The sequence below is a fragment of the Procambarus clarkii genome, chromosome 69 (assembly GCF_040958095.1).
Source record: "Procambarus clarkii isolate CNS0578487 chromosome 69, FALCON_Pclarkii_2.0, whole genome shotgun sequence".
Lineage (NCBI taxonomy): Eukaryota > Metazoa > Arthropoda > Malacostraca > Decapoda > Cambaridae > Procambarus > Procambarus clarkii.
In genome coordinates, this window is record NC_091218.1 from 19,388,116 (window position 1) to 19,405,744 (window position 17,629).

Genomic DNA, 17,629 nt, shown 5'->3' on the forward strand with positions numbered 1-17,629 from the left:
TTGATTGCAATGACAGCTTGAATGGTAGTTTAACAAAAATTAGAAGGCACAATACATTATGCTTCATACAGCATATATTAATAGGTTATTCTATTATCATATTTTTTTAAATATATATACAGAGATAATATTAACAAAGCAATTAAAATCGTGTAATGTACTATATATATTAAAATATAATATTTTAAACCCTGTATCAGTAAAAAATAAATTTGGGCTACTTTTATTGCCAATCCGCTACTTTTAGACGTCAGCTCGCTACTGTCAGCAGTTTAGACCTGGCACCCCTGGTCCACCATAAACAAAGGTATCGTACATTTCCTCACTCGGGCAGCTGCTACTTCCACGAAAACTAGTGAAAGTGAAGAGTCTTTAGCCGGCGTGTGTCACTCTGAGTGAGTGGGAGGGAGGAGGACGAGTAATCACCCAGGCCGAGTAACGTGAACTGGTAGGTGGCAGGAATGAGTTATTTAAGGACTGAGCAGCCCCCAATGTTTCTGCCAAGAGGCGCCATGGGTGAACATTTGGGTATACTCAAGGGGCCAGATTCACGGAAGCACTTACGAACGTGTACATCTTTCCTCATTCTTTGACGGCTTTGGTTACATTTATTAAACAGTTTACAAGCATGAAAGTTTCCCATTCAACTGTTATTGTTATAAACAGCCTCCTGGTGCTTTGGAGCTCATTAACTGTTTAATACTAGGAAACAAAAACGCCAAAGATTGAGGAATGATGTACAGGTTCGTAAGTGCTTTCGTGAATCTGGCCAAAGGTCTATACACATGTGTTTTCTAATGGTTAAACAGTTATGTTGTTAGGTTAAGCTATGTCAGCTCTGCTTGGGTACGTTGGGTTAGGTTTTTTTTTAACTCATTCCAATATATTGGTAAACTGTCATGGGTGTGAAGTGACCTATATCCGAATATTCGGCTTTTGTGTTAAGGATATTTGCCCAAAAGCACAGGATACTTTTATTAAGATCATTGATCCATAAATGTATGGATTAAAGCAAATATAATTCTGGGATTTATTTTGGCAAGTGTTAACAAGACGTCTAATATTATTCTTCAGCTTTATCTTGGCCTTTTTATAGGCCTCATTTAAGTTACCTCATTCAGCTTTGGTTTTTATATTGCCGTGTCCTTTATTCTCAAGTTATTATGTTCTTGAATTAGTAGTACAGTGGTACCTCCGTTTTCAAATTTAATCCGTTTGCAGAGATGGGTCGTAACTCGAAAATTCCTGACTCGAAGTGAATTTTCCCATAAAAAATAATATAAATTTAATTAGTCTATTCCACACTCCCAAAAATATTAACTTCAAGATACATTTCATACATAATACGCACACATATTTTGTCCTATAGTATGTACAATGTTGTTGTTTTGGATTTGGCTACTCTGAACGAAATGTCCATGTAGCACAGGCTATGATGAGCCCATAATAGTATGTACAAGTTATAGCTTACCTTTATTGATGACTCTTGTTGGCATATGGAAGACGGTGAGGAGGAGGGGGGGGGGGAGAAGAGGTGTTACTGTTTGGAAGGGGAGTCCCCTTACATTATAATATCACGCAATGATGACTTCTCTGGGGTACTCTCTCTCCTACGTTTTGCAGGCATACCAGTAGGACCTGGTTGTGGCTTACCTTGTTTTTCTCACTAAGAACCTTTCCATAGACTTGTTTTTTCTTTATGGTCATCCTCACATGTGTATTTTATGTTGAACCTTATCACTGACTTTCTTGGTAACCATGGCAATGATATATAATAACTACTTCTATGTTCAAAAAACAATAAGATCAAAAACAATGAAATTCTTTGCAAAGAATTCAAGTGCAATCATTACTAAGCGGGTGGTCTGGTAAACTGAAGTGGGGTCGTCCATGCCACCAGGAACCACGCGTTCCGTCGACCCATATGTGTATCAACAAAGTCGCAATTCAAGGCAAAGGTCGTAAGTCGAGTCAAATCTTCCAACGAAATTGGGGTTGGAACTAGAAAAATTTGCAAGTCAAGGTGCCACTGTACCTTGTCTTAGTGCCAAGGTACTTCACCTCATACTTGGGTGTGAGATGAACAGTTGCAATTACATTAATATACAGTATAACAAAAAAAAGGCTCAAAACTAGGAAAACTATATAGCAAAGATATATATATATATATTTGTAACATGTAAAAGTACATATTGTACATCCACAAAATTTTTAAATAGTGAACGATGTGCAAAAAAAGACTGGGTACCCTTTTATTAAATGCTCATGTTAATGGTTAAAGGTAATCCTGAGCCTCCAGCCTGCATGTCCTGGTCCTCTGGTTCAACAACCATGACCAGATAGCTTGGGTTCCACTCTGCCATGGGATGGTTTGTATTATTATCCAGGTGTGTTGTTCTCTGTGCAGTGTGAGGCCTACTGCCCTTGGATGTTCTTGAGCTCCCATTAGATTTCTTTGTCATCTGCTCTGTCTCTATTTAGGGCTTTTCTAGCACATATATTCCTTGTTGGACTGGTTGGTTGCTTATGTTTTTGCCTTCATCCTTCATTGGCTTTGGTAGCATTGGCAGGACCCCAATCCTGGGTTGGGTTGTTTTCTGCCCAACTGTCAGTTCCCCATTGGATCCTTACTGAGTCAGGGTTTCAAGTTCTTGCCCACTAATTTTTTTGCCTTTCATAGTTCTTGATATTCAATCAAGTTTGGTTTTCAGTTTCTGGATTTCTTGTCTTCTCAGGTTACTGGATGTGTCTTTGGGTGCTTTTCTGTGGGCCTGTGTCCCTCTTGCTTTCTTTCCAACTTGTTCGTGGCTTTCTTCCCTGGGGGTTTCCCTGAGATTGTTTTCTCTTCAGACTTCTCTGTTTCTCTGTTGGCTGTGAGGTTGGGCTTTGCTTTCCAGTTCCCAGAATGGGTTCCATTTGATTTGTTTCTTGCAGTCTTGTCTTAAGCTGCTGGGCTTTTGGCTGGTCCATCTCCAGTTTGTACTGCACTGACCCGCTGGTTGGGTAGCAGCATCTGCTGTATTTTCCTGTATGTGGTGTTTCTTGGCTGCTTTGTCCTCTGTTCTTCCCTGGACTGTTGATATCTGGTGATCCAGTAGAGTTTTGACCACTTGTTCCTTTAGGTCATAAAAGTATTTGTGTGTACGTCTGATACCATACTACTTGTGAAGGAGGAAATGTATATGTTTATCTCTCAGAATGTCTGGTAATATGTTTATTGTTTGTGATGTGTTTATATGTATTATGTATGTATTACATAATATGTATGTATGTATTAACACGATGTACTGAACGGGGTGAGAATAGCTTGAGCTACCTCATCCCTTTGTGTGTATTTTACCTCAATAAACTTATTTCAATTTCACTTGTTCCTTCTGGTTTTTCTGCATCCACTGTGCTTGGTTAGGTGGTGAACCATTGATGATTGTTTTCCTTGAATCTTGATATTCTGTCTCATTCCGTGGGCCAACTCCATGTTAATACTTTATTTTTAATATTTTTCAGATACTTGCACCAAGATGAGTGACAGAATGCTTGTTCTGTCGTGGAAGAACCACAGCTCCACATTCTCCAGTGTCATTTCTACTCTTCGAGAAAAGGTAGAAGGCAGTTTGTCAAATTCATATTTGATTTAGGAGCATTGCAGTTATATTTTAAATAATTAAGTTATTATAATAGACTAAATATGTGAAAGTTTTATTTGTTTGAATTTGTTCTCAGATTACCTTATTTGCTTTTGAATAGAGTGCATACTATTCCATTACCTCGATTCCCATTTTCATGGTTAGGTTGTATCAGCTCTGAAAACAAAATATGATTAATATATTTAAAGAAGACTATAGATATTAAACAGATATTAAAAATATAACTTGTCCATTCATTATATTATCAATGATAAAGAAACACTGCTACATTCCAGCAAAATAGAGAACTTCACAAGGGTACAGATACACGGAAAGCTAAATTTGTGGAAGCAGCAACAAGAAACTGCCTCTACTCTCATGTTGTTTTGAGTACAAGCCCTTCACCAGTCAACCAACCAACATCCATTGCTCAAAATGCTTAAACTTCCTTAGTATATCTTCATCAATCTTAGTTTGTTGCCTTTAACACTTTACATCACGGACACATTAATTCCTTTATCTGTTCCCTTCACGTTCATCCCAAACCATAGTATAACAACCATACGCAAGAATTGATGCCACTGCTCCAGTCATATCTCTGGCTGCATTTTATTCCTAGCAATTTTTTTTTTTTTTTTTTATACCAACACTTTCATTGAGCCGGCTACTTTGCTTCCTGGACTGACCTTACTCTCAACTTTGATTCCAAATACTTCTTTTAGTAATCACACTTTCCAGACATTTAAATTGATTGACCACTTCTGGCATTTCACCATTCTCAATTATTTCACAAACAAAATTTCCTTTTGTACCACCATTACTCTACTTTTCTCCACTTTACTCACTCACATCGTTCCAGTTTTCATTCAGTCTGTATAGCTCTTTCTTCTAAAAGATCTTCATCTGCATTCATAAAATTTTACACACACAAGATACTCATATTAGGCCTGTACATTAGGCCTAATATATTACATCCTAGTGTACATGTTACATGTACACCAGGCCTGTTACATCTCTCTAACATTCTTACCTTGACCTTCCTCATAACTTCATTCTTGTGTGTATTATATATCCAGGGTGAATTACACAACCCTGGCATACACTTCCACTGACATTAATGGAAGCTGGACATGCAATTGAGTCATAGATATAAGGAAGTTTTTGTTCCCTGTATGAATGGCTGGCAAGTGGAATGCATTGTTTAAGGAAGAGGTTGCTGAAGCCAATTCTTTCCACAACATTAATAAATAGAATTATGAAAACATTCATGTTGAGAGACTTATCTTGAGGTTATCTTGAGATGATTTCGGGGCTTTTTAGTGTCCCCGCAGCCCGGTCCTCGACCAGGCCTCTACCCCCAGGAAGCAGCCTGTGACAGCTGACTAACACCCAGGTACCTATTTTACTGCTAGGTAACAGGGGCATAGGGTGAAAGAAACTCTGCCCATTGTTTCTCGCCGGCGCCTGGGATCGATCCCAGGACCACAGGATCACAAGTCCAGCGTGCTGTCCACTCGGCCGACCGGCTCCTCAATTAGCATGTTAGGTACCAACAGCTATGAGGGGGGGATATAAAGAGCTAGATCTCGCTCTCCCATAGTCAGTGATGGGTAAGTATAGATAGGTAAACACACCTACATTAATATCAAACCAGTTGTGCATTATATCATTTAACATCACTGTCATACAATACTCACCTGTCACTCATTCTGCTCTGGACTACCATCTCTTAAAGTGACTCCCTAGCACCTATAGTAACTGTGTGTGTGGAGCACTTGTAAAACTCCCTTACTGTTTAGTATCCTGGTCATATAACCCAGCAGATCTTACCTTAGAGAGAAACTGATTTTGCTTGGAAAGATGCTTTCATGTTGTTTCATAAGGTTATCTTTGTTTTATATCTTGCTTAATGCATTTGACTGGAAGGAGGGAAATTTTATGTTTTTGAAAATGTTCATAATGTTGTTTGTATTGCAAGATATTTCAGAGATACTGTACAGTATTGACTGCAATCAAACTTCTTCACTTTATTATAATGATTCAATGCTCTACTATTTTACTTATTGGTGTTGTCTGTGTTTCAGGAGAATTATACTGATGTAACTGTAGCATGTGAAGGCAAGTTCTACCCTGCACACAAGTTAGTACTAGCAGCATGCAGTGAATATTTTGAAGAAATATTCCAGCAAACATCGTGTAAGCATCCAGTCATTGTGCTCAAAGATATTACTTGCAAAGATGTGAATGCCCTGTTTAGTTACATGTATCAAGGAGTTGCAAGTGTATCTCAGAACGACCTGACAAGTCTTCTCAAAGCTGCCGAGTCACTGAGAGTTAAGGGCCTGGCCGTACCGGATGGGCTTCCCTCGCACGCCACTGACACTCGGCCTGGTAGTAGCTTGAGCAATGACGTGGCAAGTCCAAAACCTAAAAAAAGAAAAAAAGAAGAGAATATTTCCCCAGTACCTGTAAATGATGATGCAACTTTCAGCAGTAATAAGATCCGAGAAAGCTGCTCCCAATCCGACACATCGTATAATCATGAATCAAGACGGACCTTGGAGGAGGAACAGATCACCGGGGAAGGAGAAGAGGGAGTAAATGGAGTCAACACATCAGTTAATGCTGCAGATCACTTGGCTGTCGGTAATAATAATCAAATAGCTCGCAAGTCTGAGTTGGAATGCACTCCAGATATGCCATTTAAGGTCAGTCATATTTGTGGACATTTGGAAAATTAATGAAACGTCTAAAAATGTTAGATTTCATAGTGTTCTGTAAAATTTATAAAATATACAAAATATTTGCCAGCACATTTAAAGTCAGTATTATTATTATTTATTTATGACTATAGTAATGTATTGCAGTTGGATTCATTCTTGACTTATAATAGGGAATCCTGGGTTTGAATCCCTGGAAGGACAGAAATGGTTGGGCACATTCCTTTCACCTAATACCTCTGTTCACCTAGCAGTAAATAGGAACCTGGAAGTTAGTCAATTGTTGTGGGGTTGCATCTTGGGGAGGGTCAGTAGTTCAACCCTGGATGCGGGCGGGGAACCCCAATACCAACATACGTTTATTAGGTACATGGCCCCCTAGGTTTATTAGGTACATGGCCCCCAAGGTTTATTAGGTACATGGCACCCTAGGTTTATTAGGTACATGGCCCCCAAGGTTTATTAGGTACATGGCCCCCAAGGTTTATTAGGTACATGGCCCCCTAGGTTTATTTGGTACATGGCCCCCAAAGGTTTATTAGGTACATGGCCCCCAAGGTTTATTAGGTACATGGCCCCCAAGGTTTATTAGGTACATGGCCCCCTAGGTTTATTAGGTACATGGCCCCCAAGGTTTATTAGGTACATGGCCCCCTAGGTTTATTAGGTACATGGCCCCCTAGGTTTATTAGGTACATGGCCCCCTAGGCTTATTTGGTACATGACCCCCAAAGGTTTATTAGGTACATGGCCCCCTAGGTTTATTAGGTACATGGCCCCCTAGGCTTATTTGGTACATGGCCCCCAAAGGTTTATTAGGTACATGGCCCCCTAGGCTTATTTGGTACATGGCCCCCAAAGGTTTATTAGGTACATGGCCTCCTAGGTTTATTAGGTACATGGCCCCCAAGGTTTATTAGGTACATGGCCCCCTAGGTTTATTTGGTACATGGCCCCCAAGGTTTATTAGGTACATGGCCCCCTAGGTTTATTAGGTACATGGCCCCCTAGGCTTATTAGGTACATGGCCCCCTAGGTTTATTAGGTACATGGCCCCCAAGGTTTATTTGGTACATGGCCCCCAAGGTTTATTAGGTACATGGCCCCCTAGGCTTATTTGGTACATGGCCCCCAAGGTTTATTAGGTACATGGCCCCCTAGGTTTATTTGGTACATGGCCCCCAAGGTTTATTTGGTACATGGCCCCCAAGGTTTATTAGGTACATGGCCCCCTAGGTTTATTAGGTACATGGCCCCCTAGGCTTATTTGGTACATGGCCCCCAAGGTTTATTAGGTACATGGCCCCCTAGGTTTATTTGGTACATGGCCCCCTAGGTTTATTTGGTACATGGCCCCCAAGGTTTATTAGGTACATGGCCCCCTAGGTTTATTAGGTACATGGCCCCCAAGGTTTATTAGGTACATGGCCCCCTAGGTTTATTAGGTACATGGCCCCCAAGGTTTATTAGGTACATGGCCCCCTAGGTTTATTTGGTACATGGCCCCCAAGGTTTATTAGGTACATGGCCCCCAAGGTTTATTAGGTACCTAGGAGGCCTGGTCAAAGACCGGGCTGCGGGGACGTTGAGCCCGAAATCATCGCAAGGTAACCGGCCCTTCACATATAGTGACAATTGGGTAAGAGTAAAATATAGCTATATAGTATTATTAAATTTTTATTTTCATTACAGGATATATTTAATGAGACTGCAGTGAAGGAAGAGATAGTGGACAGCCCTGAAGACAGAGCAGACTTGTCATACAACAGTGAAATAGATTACCATGCTTTATCTGATGGTGGTGGACAAGTGGGTGAAAGTGAAGGAGGAGGCCTAGAGGATCACATGACACAAGGTTATCACCCCAAGTATGAGGCACCAGATGTAAATGAGAGGAATGTGTCGCAGGATACCCCAGGATATGTTGGCTCTCTTCCCTCGGACACCAGTGATCACCACAACCCAGGACCTTCCAGGATGTCTCAAGTGAGTTAGCATGGATACAAGAGGTAACGACTCATTCAAAACTTATGGCATTCATGAGATTTAAACAATAAATATATTTATTAATGTTTTCATGTGAAAATCAGATCTTCATTATAAGTGAAGAATTTATTTATAAATAAATTTTTAGCTTTTTCACTGAAGCACATTATGCAGATAAGTGAAGGTCATATGCATTATAGGGAAGCCGGAAACTTGAAGACCTTGTGACTGATCATGTAATTATTATGCAACAATGAAAACTTCATTCAGTTGTAGTCAAAATATTAATGCAAGAGCTTGGCACTCATCCGTAGCATGTGAAACAGGTGTGATGAACCAAAGGCTGTCAAGGCCAACACTTACACCACTGCCAGCTGTGTTCTGCTCCATAGGCAAGACATTAAAACATACACCTGATGGTTGGCCAAATATGGTATCATCATAAATATAATTATTAGTTTTATTCACTAATATCAACTTTATCTTTATTACTTAACCATAACAGCAAACTAGTGAATAATCTCATATGAGGCAGTAATGAAAACCCTAAAGAGTACTAGTAAAGGCCTAAGTGTAGTTCCAAGATGAGCGCTGTCCTTATGGTGTCCTGTCTTCCCTGTACTGGGAGGGAGCCGGTCGGCCGAGCGGACAGCACGCTGGACTTGTGATCCTGTGGTCCTGGGTTCGATCCTAGGTGCCGGCGAGAAACAATGGGCAGAGTTTCTTTCACCCTATGCCCCTGTTACCTAGCAGTAAAATAGGTACCTGGGTGTTAGTCAGCTGTCACGGGCTGCTTCCTGGGGGTGGAGGCCTGGTCGAGGACCGAGCCGCAGGGGACACTAAAGCCCCGAAATCATCTCAAGATACTGTCATATGATGCTTTGAAACTACTGACAAGTTTGGCAACCACCACCTTCTCTTAACTTTTTTGGCAACTTTGTTTCCGTAGCTTAAATCTATGACCTATTGTTTTTGAAGTACCAGGTTTCAAGAATTCATCAATTTTGAAAATTCATGTTACTATTTTGTGTGTAGTCATCATGTCACCTCTCGTTCTTTTATCTTCTAGCTTTGGCATATTTAACGCCTGTAGCCTCTCCTCGTAGATCTTGTCCTTCAGTTCCAGAAGCCATTTCATTACATGTCTTTGGACCTTTTCCAGTTTGTTGATGTGCTTCTTGAGATATGGACACCATACAACTGCTGCATATTCTAGTTTTAGACTTGAAAAAGTCATGAACAGTTTCTTTAGTACTGTATTTCACCATCCATGTATTTAAAAGCGATTCTAAAGTTGGGAAGCATAGTATTTGCTCCTAGCAGTGTTCTTATTGTGCTCCTCTGGTGAGTCTACTATCCTTAACCACCTGTACATCTTTCTTTATTAGTTCTTTAATTCCTTTCCATATAACTTGTAGGTTGTGTGTGACCTAGTTTCACCTATTCTAGTTTCCAATACAAGCCATTTATTCACAATGAATTCATTTGCCACATTGTACTCTATACTTATTTTATCCAGGTCATTTTGAAGGGCATGAGAGTCGTCTAAGTCTCTCGTCTTCCCTAGAAGTTTAGCATCATCAGCAAATATGTGCATATAATTCTGTATTCCTTCTGGTAGATCATTAATGTAGACAGTGAACATTACTGGTGCAAGAACTGAACCCTGTGGTACTCTTGGTATTAACACTCCTCCAGTCAGATGCATTACCTCTGATTACTCCCCTCATCTTTCTGGCAGTTAGAAAATTATTCATCAATGTCAGCAGTCTCCCTGTCACCCTTCCAGCATGTTCATGGACAACAAATATAATAAAGCATTTAGTTCTTGAATAAGCAAAAGACTTTTATAATAAAAAGAAACTACATTGCAAGTATTGTGAGAGCATACTCGAGGACTGGGTATATTGTGAGAGCATACTTGAGGGCTGGGTATACTGTGAGAGCATACTTGAGGGCTGGGTATATTGTGAGAGCATACTTGAGGGCTGGGTATATTGTGAGAGCATACTTGAGGGCTGGGTATACTGTGAGGGCATACTTGAGGGCTGGGTATACTGTGAGAGCATACTTGAGGGCTGGGTATAATAGGATACTAGGAATATATTCACTGATGCCTATACACAAGGTTTTGTACACGTGGTTTGACTATATTGCAATAGCAAGGGACCTTACAAACCATGCTTACCTGCCATCCAAATTAGCAGAGCATGAATATAAGCCATTTCTTTTCCTCATCCCTCTATGAAAAGGCAAAAGCTATGTAGGAGAAAGAATCAAAAGCTTTTCCTATAATTTAGGAATGTGCAGTGTACTCATCTTTCCCTTTCATGTCTGATCTTAAGTCATCCAGGGAAAATTCTGCTGGATTGGTCACTTAAGATTTTCCTTTCATGAACATTGTTGATTCATATAGTAATAAGTTTGTTTTTCCCTAGGTGTTCATCTAACTTGAATCTTATTATACTCTGTATTACCTTGCAAGTTGCACAGGAGTAAAAAATATATTTCATTCGCATGCTTAATTTTAGTGTTATAACAGAAAGGCTTTACAAATAATTTATCTTTAATTATTTCTTTTACAGACTTCATTTAATAATTTGTCATTAGATGTTTATGCTTATCCAGTAAGCATAGCACTATTAATGCTGCTTCATATATCAGAACATAGTTGATGGCTATGATGGATTCATGGGACTAGAGAGCTACAGCTGTGACACCCAGCAGGAATTGTACAATCAGCTAGCGAGCCACCTGAGCCTGCAGAACCACCCGCCCCACCAAGCGGTCAGTCTTGTAGCACTTTATTACTTCCTTTAATGAAATGGCTGCATTACTCTTCATCTGTTAATCTGTTCTAGCAAAGCTGCCACATAAGTCTTCTAAAGCTCTTGCACTTATATTAGAATAAGTTGCACAAAATGTTGAATCTTTATTAACACATTACTGTAGACAAGACACAAGGACATAACTAGAAAGTAGCTATTAAAGACAAACTGAATTTGTGGTGTGACAATGAGAGGCACCGGTCTTGTTAAGTAATTGGGTGGTGCTGCTGAAGAACTTTGCTTGTTTATCCTTGATGTTGTACAGTATAGTGTTAATGAAGAGATTTTATTTTATCTACATATTTTCACTTTTTCTTTTTTTTTTTGGGGGGGGGACTATCATCCCCTCCACCCAGGAAAGTGGAAAACATAAAGAAATTTAAACATTTTGGTTCATACATTCATTTATTTTCTCCATTGATGCATTTAGCTGCCTCTGCCTCCTGCTTGTTTTCTTGATTTTTATTATGCAAGACGGCTTCACATAGTCTAGAAATCCTGGATGTTAAGTAACTAGCCACTGTATCTTAATTAGTATAAGACTATATGAATAAACAGTTCCTAACTCCTATGTAACCTTTCAGTTAAGTAATCAAGAGATGATATAAGTATTTACAAATTAACATATAAATTTGTATTGCCCTAATTTATCTTTTTGAAGGGCTAATTATGATATACATCAATTTGAAGATAAGATACATTACAGTAGAGCCAACATCTGTGATGTACATTTTGGTTATTTTCATTCTTCAATAAAAGTCAATTTAACTGATAATTGAAAGTATTTTTGTTGGTCAATTATTCTTTAATTATTTGATTTAACATGAATAGCAAGGATATGAATGTCACTTTTATTCCAGATGATACAAAATAACAGTAATGAGCTGTTCCGGCACAGAGGTAGACCTCCAAAAGATTCGTCTCAGATGTACTCGGAAAAGAAGATGCATCGCTGTACACACTGTAATTACTCCACACCCTGGCACTCTGTCTTCATTAGACATTGCCGTAGACACTCTGGGGAAAAGCCATTTTCTTGTGCGTTTTGCCCATTTCGCTCTAGTCGCAAAAGTGTGGTAAATCGACACTGCATGAGTAAACATTCACAAGTTGATGCTGTTTAAAAGTTATTAGCTTAATTTATTCATTGTTGTTGCTCTGCTGGTCTGACATACCCCAGGTTGTGAATCCATTTATCCGGTTTGTAAGGATGTGATAAAACTGATCCTATGAGGTCTGCAGTCCTTCCGGTGATTTTGTGTGTCAAGATATATGTTAAGCAAAGCTTATTGAATTTGCATTTTTTAACATTTGACCGGTTATTTAGGTGATCATTCCCGATTAATTTTATAATTTTTTCAGAGATAATTTATATCCTTTGCCAGTATTTTTATATTTAGAGATTGTTTACAGTATTGATGGTAGTATTGTGTGGTTTGTATTTATTGCATATAGTCTGTACCTCTGTTGCTTCATTAGAAGCATTTTAGTTATCCAAAACTAATATCTTATTAAAAGGTCAGTAATCACACACTTGTCTTTGATGAAATGTGTAACTTTTAATGTTTTTGATTAATACAGTACAGTCTTGTATATAAAGTGCATATATACCCATTTTTTCCATCATGTGGTTTTTGTTTAGTGACTAATAATTTAAATTGCATTAAATAATTTAACCACACGTCATGCAAAGAAAATCATGATTTGGCTTCCTCCTCCCACCCACCAACTCTCATAACCACTGCATGCACACACACACACACACACACTCTCTAACCCACTCATTCTCCTCCTCTCCCATGCACAAACCCATTATCTAACCCACTCATTCTCCTCCTCTCTAGTGCACATGCCCACTTTGCCTTGTGGCGAGTCAGAGGATCAGGACTTGGTCAGAGACCAGGCCTTGGTCTTTGACCAAGTCTCCTGGTTTGTGGTCTGATCAACCAGACTGTTGGATGCAGCTGCTTACAGCCTGATGTATGAATCACAGCCTGGTTGATAGGTATCCTTTGGAGGTGTTTATCGAGTTTCCTCTTGAACACCAGGAGATGCCAGCCAGTTGTGCCCCTTTTGTGTGGGGGAAGCGAGTTGAAACATTTTGGCCCTTTGTTGTTGAAAAAGTTCTCTCTCGGCATACATATTGCACCTCTGCTTTTCAATGGGGCTATTTTTGCACATCCTTCCTGCTTCTTGGTCTTGTGTAATATTTCCAAGTGCAGTGTTAGAGTCAATACCTACAATTAGTAATTATTATGTATCCCACCTGCACTTTTAGAGAATATAGTTAAAAAATTTAATTAGTTCCAATAATTTGGATGCGTTATAAATTGGATTCTAGCAGAAAAGGTTCTTTTCATGCTCTCCAGGTCTACAATTTCTCCAGTTTTGAACGGGGCTGTTATTTTGCAGTAGTGTCTTGAAAAGTATCGTTGTATGGAATCTCTTGTTTGAAAGGTTCTTGTTATCCAACCTGTCATTTTTCTTGCAGTAATAACAACTCCTTTGTGTTCTTTAGCTCCTGCACTGTGCATTGACTGGTGGTGCACATAGTGCTTTAAGGTGTTTTTAGGTATAGTGAAGCATTCAAAACTTGTGCGGGTACATAGGGCTCGCATCCTGTGCCTCAGGACTCCAGTAATTGGGTGTCTTCTTGAGAGAAAAATATAAAATCATCTACTTTCCTCAACAAGAGCCTCAGTGCTGCCAGAGCAACCAAGGCTGGTGCACGCAGCAGCTCATAGCACCACTGCACAAGTCAGGGCCACACCATCAGGGGATGATTCATAATGAGGCAAAATAATTGGTTAATTATTTTATTCATTGATAGTGTCATAGATGATCCTGACTGCAATGAAATTTAGGTATGTACAGGGTTCAGTTATCAGTGAAGATAATGCTAGTTATGATTGATGATCACAGCAGGAGACAGACATTCACAGCCAAGGTTTCATGAATCTATACATCATGCAACGTGATGTCATGTTCCTTTAGAAAATAAATATGAATCATTTTCCACAAAATTATGAGAATCATGAGAAAATGACAGGAATCTGATGATAATAGCAGTGTTTGTAGTAATAATAATAGCAATGTGTGTAGCATACTTCTGGGGTTAGCTGATCGTAGCTTGTTGCTTTATACTGTGCTAAGATTGTATTATGACATGCACCAGCATTACTTTATGGTTTGTTATTGTTTATAAAAAGTTATATATTGTATATCATGTGTATATAGTGTAACATCAAAAACACTGTTTTATTAATCTAAGAATATAATATGCATGCAACAAGATAGTGGCATCATATGTTTTACCATGGCAGTGTTCCACACATTTAACCAAAAACTTTTAAATAATTATAAATATCTTTGCAGCATCCCCCACCACAGTGTTTGGCAATATTCAGCTGTTGACAGCACATGCCCTACTTCCTCATTCCAAGTATGTTACAGATAAATTTTTGTTTTTCCTGTGATCATGCATTTTAGAGGGAATGCATTTTAACAATATTAGAATGAAATTTTTTTTTGGGGGGGAGAGGGGGGCAATTTTCTGTGCACAAACGACATGTCATCTTAAACTATGGCGCAGTGCAGCGGTTAAAGATAGGGTCTTCTAACGATTACTCCCAGATCTTTTACATTGCTTTTTCATTCTATAGTGTGATTTGACTGCATTTTATGTGGCTTCTGATTTTATATTTTTCAATAGTACAGGGGCTGAAACTTACCTTCATTAAACATATAAAATGTGGCCCATTGAAGGGCCTGTTTTACATCAGATAGGAGGTATGCTGTGTCCTCTGTATTGCCTACTTTCATAAAACTCCATCATTTGCAACAGATGATATGGTACTATAGTTTGTATCCTTGTTTATGTCTTATGAGAATGTGAAGGTACTTGAGCTAGCACAGTATCCACTTGTCCTCCTCCCACTCTCCTATGCACAGAATCACTAGCCAATTAACTTGATACAAAAACGTTATGTAATTTCTTGAACTATTTTTGTGATGATTTAAATTAGATATTACTATAGCCTTATCTAAAACCCATCCAGCACTCACCTTGCCTCCTTTCATATCCTTAGCCAGGGAGGGAGAGTCAGCGAGGCTCAGATTAGGGAAGACGGCAAATGTTTGCGATGTGTGAGCCAGTTGCTCAACAGGTTGGTGGCAACTCGCCACTCCTTAAGTAAGTTTATCCTCATGACCACTTTCCCAGTCTACTATCCATCCATCATCCAACAAATTCATTGCTATGCACACAAAGCTGTCCATATTCATCCCATCCCCCTACAATTCCCCTCCCCCCACCCACACACGAGATCACTTTTAATCCAAGTTAACAAATTCACAAGGGCCGTGACGAGGATTCGAACCTTTGTCCGAGAGCATCCCAGACGCTGCCTTAATCAACTGAGCTACGACAGGGTCAAAAGGAGTTGAAACTGAAGTTCTACTGAACTTGTTGGATCCTGCAGCCTCTCCGAGGCACAAACCAGGGTTTTACACAACTCTTCCCCCCCCCCCCATGCACTCAAGCTATGTCAATAGGCCGTTCTCCCTCTTCGCCCTTATTTCATTACACACAGAAATCACAATAGCGTGATGCATCAAATGAACAAATCCACAAATCCAATTGTGATTTGTGTGTGTAATGAAGTAAGGGCGAAGAGGGAGAACGGCCTATTGACATAGCTAGAGTGCATGGGGGAGTTGGGGGTTGTGTAAAACCCTGGTGTGTGCCTCGGAGAGGCTGCAAGATCCAGCAAGTTCAGTAGAACTTCAGTTTCAACTCCTTTTGACCATATTGTAGCTCGGTCGATTAAGGCAGTGTCTGGGATGCTCTCTGATGCAGGTTTGAATCCTCATCACGGCCCTTGTAGATTTGTTCATTAGATGCATCACGCAATTGGGATTTCTGTGTGTAATCCAAGTAAATTATGTATTATGTGCATAACTTAGCCATGATTGTGTTTGTAACCCCCTATTTGTTCTGCACGTTCAGTTTATATAATGCATTTTTAGAAAATACAGTATGCCATTTTCAAGGAGCACGAGGCAGGCTTGCCTGTACTGTAATGTGTACATTTTCCATTTGGTCAAACGTACAAAGTTGTTAAATTTTATAATACTCTCCAGTAGAACACTGCTATAATGTAAGTAGTGTTGATTATTTAGGCATAAGAATATTCTGTTATACAATTGTTAAAGTATTTATTGGTTGATAAATTCATCTGCCAATGCAAGAACAGGGGCTTTTAAATTATTGTTCATGAGAAGATATAACAATTAATCCATGTTTAGAAATGCTAGAAAGTTGCTTTATGAAAAATCAAGACTGTATAGACAGCCATGTGCTTTATGGACACCTTGAAACTGGACTAACAACCTGTTTCTGAAGTGGTTTATTACCTTGACAATTTAAGGTAAACTATGAGCAAATGTGATGGAGAAAAAATCAACTTGATGTGTTGTTCGTACAACACATCATGCATTTTGTTCAGGTGTTCATATATTTTGTTGATCTGGCCAAGAAAATCTGTTATGAAGGCTTCAGTGCCGCACCATGAACGCTCGTGCCTCCACTTTATAGCCAACTTTAATTGAACAATCCCAAAACAAGTGGTGTACAGAAAACATGTAGCTGTCTATATAGTCAAGTTATAGCTGTATATTTTTTTAACTTGAACTTTACTATTTTGTTACTCAACTTCTGTTTACATCATTGCTTGTTTAAATACTGAAAATTGTTAGAAATATATTCATTAAAACTTACTGTGGAATGTGTTATCCAGACCACATATCTACCCATGGAGTGTACTGCAAACTAACAAAATTTGCCTCATGTAAATGCAGATATTGTCTGTCTAGTTAGGAGATTTTAATCACTGTTTTAAGACAGAATAAATGCTTTTAGCAGGCATATCTTGTGACCTTTCTTCTACATACATGTAGTACATTATGTTAATCCTGTACATGCTACATAAAATTATTTACAATATTATGTAACTGAAAAGTAGGTTTCCAATTTGTACGCTTGAAGGAGAGGGGGAAAAAGATCACATGTTATTGTTAGTAGTTTAACTAGTATAGTTTGTCATTATCAAGTCCATGGTAGATCCATAAATAATTGTGTGTACACCACTTTGCATCTAATGTACTTTAAATATTATAAAATGATAAAGCATGTTGGAAATTTTATAATACATTTATTTTTTTTCGAATATTAAATGTTGGTGAATACAGTCTTAACATTTGTGTTCATGTGGCACAACTCGTTCAATATATTGTTCCATCTTGAGACTCCTTGCTGTAAAAATTATATCAGTGCTCCACAAGCACAGTTCTTCCTTTTGGTATAATTTATAATATTTATATATATTTAATAAATATATATATTTATATATATATATATGTTTATATACTTAATAAATTTATATATATATATATATGTCGTACCTAGTAGCCA

The 17,629-nt window shown here is 38.8% G+C and overlaps 1 protein-coding gene across 1 annotated transcript; it reads left to right on the forward strand.

Moving 5' to 3' along the window:
• The first annotated feature begins 280 nt into the window (after positions 1–280).
• On the forward strand, positions 281–17,348 carry LOC123752770 (broad-complex core protein isoforms 1/2/3/4/5). Its single transcript, XM_045734792.2, has 6 exons — positions 281–448; positions 3,505–3,599; positions 5,708–6,331; positions 8,036–8,329; positions 10,994–11,116; positions 12,018–17,348. Exons 2-6 carry the CDS (start codon positions 3,519–3,521, stop codon positions 12,279–12,281), a joined length of 1,386 nt encoding a protein of 461 aa, XP_045590748.2. The 5' UTR covers positions 281–448; positions 3,505–3,518; the 3' UTR covers positions 12,282–17,348.
• The last annotated feature ends 281 nt before the right edge of the window (positions 17,349–17,629 follow it).

Coding starts and splice junctions, on each gene's coding strand:
- LOC123752770 (XM_045734792.2), top strand. CDS start 3,519: ATGAGTGACAGAATGCTTGTTCTGTCGTGGAAGAACCACAGCTCCACA. Junction 3,600..5,707: donor TTTCTACTCTTCGAGAAAAG/GTAGAAGGCAGT, acceptor TCTGTGTTTCAG/GAGAATTATACTGATGTAAC. Junction 11,117..12,017: donor ACCACCCGCCCCACCAAGCG/GTCAGTCTTGTA, acceptor CTTTTATTCCAG/ATGATACAAAATAACAGTAA.